Raw genomic sequence first — 8,633 nt, 5'->3', positions numbered from 1 at the left:
CAGAGACATTATTTTGCCAACAAAGGTCCATCTAGTCAAAGCTATGGTTTTTCTAGTAGTCATCTATGGATGTGAGAATTGGACTATAAAGAAAGCTAAGCACCGACAAATTGATACTTTTGAACTGTGGTGTTGGAGAAGACTCTTGAGAGTCCCTTGGACAGCAAGGAGATCCAACCAGTCCATCCTAAAGGAAATCAGTCCTGAATATTCTTTGGAAGGACTGATGCTGAAGCTGAAACTCCAATACTTTGGCCACCTGATATGAAGAGCTGATTCACTTGAAAAGACCCTGATGCTGAGAGTGATTGAAGGTGGGAGGAGAAGGGGACGACAGAGGATCAGATGGTTGGATGGCATCACTGACTCAATGAACATGTATTTGAGTAAACTCCAGGAGTTGGTGATGGACAGGGAGGCCTGGCGTGCTGCAGTCATTGGGGTTGCAAAGAGTCGGACTTGACTGAGTGATTGAACTGAACTGAATTACTCCCTCCATCCCCTCCAGAAAACAGCTATGTGTAGCAACTAGGTGGAATGTACCTGTTAAAGTTTGTATTCAGATAATGATTAGCATTCTCCCTAAACATGAGTGTGAAACCAGCTTAATCTTAAATTTTTAATAAAGATACTTTTCTTTTTGATAATACAGGGAAGCCTATTTTTTCGGCACCTTCCTTTTTTATATAGTCCTGGGCTAGGAATAGGATTAGGAAAATGTAATGCCAGTGTACTAGGATAATGATGATACAAAATATGGGTTTTCATTACTTTCAAAAGATAAATCTTCAGTCAGCATTCTAGATTAGATAGCTAAAGAAGTCCATGGTTTATTTTAATTTTTCAAAAACTATTATCTGAAATGGTTTTAGAATCTTTAATACATCTTACTTTTCAAAGCAATGTTTTGTTTTCTTACCATCTGCTCTGAAAAGTGAAGTGTACCCAGTATGTATACTTTACCTACCAAAGAGATATCTTTGATTTAGTATTATCTTGATGTGCTTGACACTTAGGATATTGCCTCTAAAGGCTTCAAAAAACTTTTTCTAAAGTATGTTATACTTTATATATAGACACCTTGAAAGGTATATAAATTTAAGAACTGCAGTGCTGGGTTTTTGCGGTACACTTATATGTTAGGCATTATGCTAAGCACTTGATATTATCTCATTTAATTTTCTTAACAATCCTTTAAGGGCAGCACTGTTCTCATTCTCATTTTATAGGAAAGCAGATGCTTAGGGGGATTGAGCAATTTGACCAAGGTCACACAGATTCTGGGTCAGAGCCAGATTTCAAACCCAAATTTTTCTAACTCCGGAGATACCTCTCAGGATGGAAGAAATATTTCCCTGGGGAAATCTCACACAGATACAACTGCTGAAGTCTGTCCCCAGTAAACTTTAGATTTATTGCTTGCCAAAGCTATTTTTGAAAATGTGCTTCCAGGCGTGATGACTTCAATACCCATAGAATCCACGTGAACGTCCAGTTTATTCCAGGTGAAATGAAATGAGACTGCTTCTGTGATGGTTTTACACAAAAGGAATGACCCATGATTGGTAGAAGTTTAGACTCTACTGGCCTGCTAGGAGAATTATATATGGAAAATGGATCTTTCAGCGCTATTTCTACAACCACTTTGAGTAAAGAACAACCAGCTATTCAGCTAAAATACTATTGGTTTCATGTACCTACAGAATTAGATGGTCAAAGATTAAGAATGAATTTGTGCATAAAACTTCTTGACATTCTTGGAATTCAACATAAAAGATAAAACAATAATAAGTAAATCAAGAGTAGCCAGTATCCACTGATGGAGAGCTTAAATAATTATACTACAAAACTGACTTCCTAACTTCAACTGTCCCTGAGCTGAAATTCTTCATATATGGTAACAAATTGGGAAATTAGCCATCCTCTATAATTGGCTATAAACAAAAAAACTTCTAGAAGGAGGTTACTGCTGTGAGCACAGATTTCCCATCAATATAGCATTTACCATTAACTACAGTATCGATAATGAATATCAAACAAATGCTAAAAGGTATTTGTTTTACTATTACTATTGAAATATTCATTGTTGTGACAAAAGACATCAGTCTTCAGTAAGGAGAAATTCAGGTGAATACATTATTTTTTTTTTTTTTTAAAAACAGGCCTTCAGAAATCATAAAATACTTTCATTAGGAAGACTCCTGGGCCCAAGGATTTGTTTTGAAGAGATTGATCTCTATCATTCCAAAAGAGTAGAATATATCCCACTTTGTTCCATGATCAAGGAATCCCTAGTGATACACAAGAGAAGCATATACATATGTTCTTTATGTTACATTTGTAATTGTCAAAACTGCAAACAATCCAAATGTCCATCAGTAGTAGAATAGATAAAGTGTGTTGTCATTGCTCAATCGCTAAATTGTGTCTGACTGTTTGCGACCCCATGGACTGCAGAATGCAGGCTCCTCTGTCCTCCACTGTCTCCCAGAGTTTGCTCAGATTCATGTCCATTGAGCTGGTATGCCATCTAACTATCTCATCCTCTGCCGCCCCCTTCTCCTTTTGCCTTCAGTCTTGCCCTGCATCAGGATCTTTTCCAGTGAGTCAGTTCTTCACATCAGGTGGCCAAAATATTGGAGCTTTAACTTCAGCATCAATCCTTCCAATGTATATTCAGGGTTGAGTTCCTTTAGGATTGACTGGTTTGATCTCCTTGCTGTCCAAGGGACTCTCAAAAGTCTTCTCCAACACCACAGTTTGACAGCATCAGTTCTTCAGCGCTCGGTCTTCTCTGTGGTTCAACTCTGGCATCCGTACATGACTACTGGAAAAAGCATAGCATTTAAGAAACAAAAAAAAAAAAATGAAATGAAATATGTACTTAATTTATTCAGGAGTAGCATTCAGGTCCTCTGTTTCTCTCTCCTTCCCTCTTCTGTTCTTCCCCTCCTCCAAGCCCACATGTACTCATGTACACACTGGCATTGGCACGAGGAGAATGGAATAAGAACAGTTCTCCTAACTGACAGAAATATGAATGTAAACTATAAACTATCCCTTTCAATACAACTTACAGTCACTTTATTTACATTAGATAGCCATAAATTATATTAATTATATATATATATATACACACACTGTATATGCACATGTGTTTGTGTGTGTATAATTACAAAGGTAATATAATTCTAGTGGTTTAGAATTGAGAGTGACATCCAGGTAAAGTTTTATTATATTGGAATCAAGCACTTTCACATGATCCTTGATTTTGTGGCCCTTTTAAATACATGATAGTAAAAAACTCATTTCTTTTCCTTGCCAAAATGTATATATTTAGGACCTAGGGCAGCTCCCTCCAGCATTTTGCATTACAAAAATTTTCAAACAAAATAAAACCACTCTGTTAGATCCTGCAACAATCAAAAACTTTCCAGGCCCAGAAGATGCAATTATTTGTAAGTGAATCTGTATAGAAATTGAGATTGTTTCAGTCAAAAGTCTTGCCTCCCTGTTCTCAGAATGAATTGTAGAGCCCCTGGAGCAGACAAGGGTGTCTAAGGTTAATCTCTGTTTCTATATAGATATCAATTACCTTTTCAAAAGGCTACCCAGTGGGATTTGCTACTTGGCAGCTTGTCTAAAAACTAGCTAAATGTACTAATGTGTGTGGCAGGGGAGGAAAAGGTCCAGTTTGGTTGTCAACCTAGTTGACCCTTCAGTTTTTGTACAAAGAAAAAAATATGTTTCTTTTTTAAAAAGGGAGAGTTTTAAGCCCTTTCAGTTGCTAAAATAGCTGATTTCACAGTTTTGTTGGTTTATTTTTTTAATTGAAAAAAAAAAAAGGGAAACCATGATAAACCCTCACGTGCATAGCATATGCTCACCTGCTGGTATGAGTCTCCTTCATCTCCTCCTCTCTCTTCCTAGTGAGAATATTTTATGATTTCTGAAGATCTGTGTTTTCATTAAGAAAAGCAGTAAGCATAATATCAGGCCCCATAGCTCCAAACGTAGGTTAAATAATAAAATGAAGCCCAGGATACGAGTGTAACAAGGCCAGTGTCAGAAGATCATTCATTTATCAATTAATTAAATCTTTCATTAAGACAGAAAATGATGGTTAAAGGGAACAATGGCTTTTACTTCTGAGTGCAAAGTAACCGGTAATGTCAGAGGAGAAAGCAATGCTAAAGTTCATCTTGAAGCTCAGACTTAACAGATCTAGAAGGGAAGTGTGGACGTGATGAACATATGCATGACTCCAGTGCGGGAATTCTTGCTTCATCTTGGCCACACAAACTTGGAAGCTGTGTAACCTAGGGCAAGTTACTTAACCTCTCTGAATCTCAGCTTCATAGAGATATAAAATTAGGATGGCAAAATCATCTATCTTGCAGGGATTTTGTGAAGATTAAATGAAGTCTTGGTTCTAAATGTGTTTTGTGGCCAAGAATATGCTGTGATAATGTTTAGGATTATTACTGTGCTTAAATAATTTATTGAATACCCTTCTTACCTTCTGTCTTCCTCCAAAAGCCACTTCTCTAAGGTTTAGCTAAAGTTATCCCCATCCTTCCCAGGTGTCTTCCCAGGTAGCTCTAGTGGTAAAGAACTGGCCTGTGAGTGCAGGAAAACACCAGAGACACAGGTTCGAACCCTGGGTTAGGAAGATTCCTTTGAAGAGGGCATGGCAATCCACTCCAGTATTTTTGCCTGGAGAATCCCATGGACAGAGAAGCCTGGCGGGCTATGGTTGCAAAGAGTCAGACATGACTGAAATGACTTAGCAGCAAGAGCATCACAATCCTTGAGGTTTGCCTACTACATTAGGATATTTTTCACCAATTAAATGAGAATTTTTCATATGTTCCATTTCTGAACTGGCTTGCCTTATGCCTTCAGAATAGAGCTATGGCCTTCTCTGAAACTCAAATTAATAATGCAAATACATAAACAAGAAGCTCCCTGAGACTCTTAAAGATAGGAAGACTGAAGATGGAGATTAAAACATAAGGGGGGGTGATATTTCCTTTTTCATCCCAAGATAGAACATTGTCCCATTTTACTAAATATTTTTCTCTCTGTAATAGAAAAAAATAATGAACACATATGCCATGCATTGTGATATGCATTATTCATGTAATCCTCGCAACAGACTAATGCACCCTATTTTTGCCACTTATAGATGAGAACTATAGTTAGAATAAGTATTAATAGCTTGACCAGAGTCACCTACCTACTAAGTGGTAGAGTTGGGTTTTGAACCCAAACCTACCTAATTCATTTCCCAGTATTTTTCCATTTTCTGATTATTTACCTCCTCAGATCAGATCAGATCAGTCGCTCAGTCATGTCCGACTCTTTGCAACCCCATGAATCGCAGTACGCCAGGCCTCCCTGTCCATCACCAACTCCCGGAGTTGACCCAGACTCACATCCATCGAGTCAGTGATGCCATCCAGCCATCTCATCCTCTGTCGTCCCCTTCTCCTCCTGCCCCCAATCCTTCCCAGCATCAGGGTCTTTTCCAATGAATCAACTCTTCACATGAGGTAGCCAAAGTACTGGAGTTTGAGCTTTAGCATCATTCCTTCCCAAGAAATCCCAGGGCTGATCTCCTTCAGAATGGACTGGTTGGATCTCCTTGCAGTCCAAGGGACTCTCAAGAGTCTTCTCCAACACCACAGCTCAAAAGCATCAATTCTTTGGTGCCCAGCCTTTTTCACAGTCCAACTCTCACATCCATACATGACCACAGGAAAAACCATAGCCTTGACTAGATGGACCTTTGTTGGCAAAGTACATTTTAACTAATTTTGCATGTCTTGTTTGCCTTTCTATCCCTCTATACGTTCATCCTTTGTATTTTTGAAATGAGTAGGGTAGAGGACTGTAACAAAAAAGACTAAGGTATAGTCCCTGTGCTCCAGAAACTATGCTAATCGACCGGCAGAAAGATGATAAGCAAATGACTGCATGACATGGAAGAACTTAAGAGATCATGAGATGAATCATTAGTCTCCTCCTATAACATGGGAATAATACCTACCTTGTATGGTGGTTGCTGGATAGAGTGAAATCCTCGTGTTACATGTTTGGCAAAGACCCTGACCCACAGTGAGTGCTCCGTGTATGGGATCTATCATGTTGCAATGTTGCCAGCCAGTCCCAGGATAATTACTAGGATACAAAGCTAGAAAAACAACTTAGTGTCAGACTCAGAGACATTTTAAATGCCAGTCTAAAGAGTTTGGACCTTCAGTGTGATGAGAACGAGTGTGCCAAGGACAGTAATCATTCTGCAAAGAAATAAGAGCTGATGCTATTTTACATTACCTTTCAAAATTCGTCGTAAGTGAGATGGAGTCAGTAAAAACAGTTGGAACTGGTTTAAAGGAGTGTGGTATTTGATGTACTGAAAGGAAAGATGATATTTTCAAGTCTGATGCCCTGTACTTTTTCTTCCACAGTAATTAGTGAATGCCAAAGGCAGCAACTGGAGTCTGTGAGCTACTCCTCCCGCTACGCTCTGGGCCTCTTTTATGAAGCTGGCACGAAGATTGATGTCCCTTGGGCTGGGCGGTACATCACCAGTAATCCCTGCATTCGCTTCATCTCCATTGATAATAAGAAACGCAATATAGGTCAGTACCCCCATTATTTCCCTTAAATACAGTAACAATGGTGGGTGTAGATCATGAAAAATGCTGTTTAATTGAGTGTTGCCATTCTGAACAGAGCAAGCATTTAACTCCAAGCCACGGGGGATAAAATTTAATGTCACATTTGGCCAATAATAAAATGCACAGTGAAACCAGCAAAGTTTTTCAGAAAATCATTCACCACATGGTTTGTATTACTTGAGTTTATGAAAATAGTGTCAGAAGGTTTAAGGTTTCAAAATGGCCCAAGTTTCTATTGCTTTAATATGGATCCATCTATATGCAAATGGATCTCTCATCATTTGTTCCTTGATGGAGTTTGTTTTTTGTTTATTTGGTTTTGTTTTTAAAATTTGATGAGTGCTGCTCTTTCCGCTTCCCAGGCTAGTTATAAAAAGTGAATTTTACTATATTATGAAAATCCTTCACTTCGATATAATTTTATTTATTTAATGTTCATCTAGAAGACTACATAAAATTACTTTGTATACAATGTAACTAAAATAATAGGTAAAATGTTTCATATGAGCTTTAGTAGGATAGGATAAAATCTACACTCAACCGTTTTTGTTGAAGATAGTAAAATTAGATTTGAATTGCAAGAATAAACTTAACATTCCTTTTGGTCATAAAGGTAAAAGCATATTCTTATTTGTAGAATTGTAGTGATCACTACGATACTACTTTTTGTAGAAGAAATCGTAATGGTCTATAATGACTAAATTCTTAAAAAGAATCATCACTGCAATTTGTTATGGTGTTTTATGGTGCAGTGATGGTTTCATCAAGCATTAGTTAAAAGTTTTGCTGATAAAATCACCAAAACTAACATCTCTTGGCTTGCCAGAACTTTATGACAGAACTGGGCTGGAGTATGGTTTTTATATCAGAGCACATGATCTTAGAAAAATGTTTCTTTTATAACTTAAAACTCCCCAAGGGCTGGCCTGTTTATGTTAACATGATATCGCATATATGTACAATCAGCAGTTCATGAAATGCCCTGTAACAGCCATGGATTAACCATTTTTAACTCGACAACTGCTTTGTTCTGAGAACAGGAAAATAGCCCTTATCTTCTCATGTTGTATGTCAAACCTTCTGTCTGTGAGCCAGAAAGAGAGTCCTCAACCAGAAACCAAATCAACCAGCACCTTGAGCTTGAACTTCCCTTTGCGAGAACTGAAAGAAGTAAATGTCTGTTGTTTAAGCCATCCAGTCTATGGCAGCCCAATCTAACTGATACATTAGAAGGAAGAAGCTAGGGAGACTTCGTGACTGATTGAGTCAATAAAAGAGCAGTATCTTCAAGGACCTAGGATTTATCCATCTCTGCTCTCTTCCATTCTTTTTTTTCTAAGAGTTTTTTCTTTTTATTTATTTATTTATTTTAACTGGAGGCTAGTTACTGTACAATATTGTAGTGGTTTTGCCATACATTGACATGATTCAGCCATGAGTGTACATGTGTTCCCCATCCTGAACCCCCCTCCCACCACCCTCCCCATCCCATCCCTCTGGGTCATCCCAGTGCACCAGCCCTGAGCAGCCTGTCTCATGCATCAAACCTGGACTGGCAATCTGTTTCACATATGATAATATACATGTTTCAATGCTATTCTTTCAGATCATCCCACCCTCACCCTCTCCCACAGAGTCCAAAAGACTGTTCTATACATCTGTGTCTGTTTTGCTGTCTTGCATATAGGGTTATCGTTACCATAACCTCAGATATGCAGATGACACCACCCTTACGGCAGAAAGTGAAGAGGAACTCAAAAGCCTCTTGATGAAGGTGAAAGTGGAGAGTGAAAAAGTTGGCTTAAAGCTCAACATTCAGAAAATGAAGATCATGGCATCTGGTCCCATCACTTCATGGGAAATAGATGGGGAAACAGTGGAAACAGTGTCAGACTTTATTTTTCTGGGCTCCAAAATCACTGCAGATGGTGATTAATTTCGTGGTGA

General features: G+C 38.3%; 1 protein-coding gene across 6 annotated transcripts in view; it reads left to right on the top strand.

The window, feature by feature from the left end:
- The window catches only part of RNLS (renalase, FAD-dependent amine oxidase), a 278,945-nt gene that overhangs the window by 207,812 nt on the left and 62,500 nt on the right, over positions 1 to 8,633 (top strand). For 5 of the 6 annotated variants that reach the window (XM_010838482.1, XM_010838483.1, XM_010838486.1 and 2 more), the window contains one exon: positions 6,474 to 6,647. In XM_010838482.1, the coding sequence (XP_010836784.1) occupies positions 6,474 to 6,647 (174 nt within the window). Of the gene's footprint in view, positions 1 to 6,473; positions 6,648 to 8,373; positions 8,415 to 8,633 lie in introns of those variants that run through there. The other variant, XM_010838487.1, reaches the window with a different exon arrangement.

This window comes from Bison bison, unplaced genomic scaffold (assembly GCF_000754665.1).
Source record: "Bison bison bison isolate TAMUID 2011002044 unplaced genomic scaffold, Bison_UMD1.0 scf7180017864097, whole genome shotgun sequence".
Lineage (NCBI taxonomy): Eukaryota > Metazoa > Chordata > Mammalia > Artiodactyla > Bovidae > Bison > Bison bison.
Note: the sequence above shows the minus strand (reverse complement) of the source record. Positions and strands in the feature narration are given on the sequence as shown.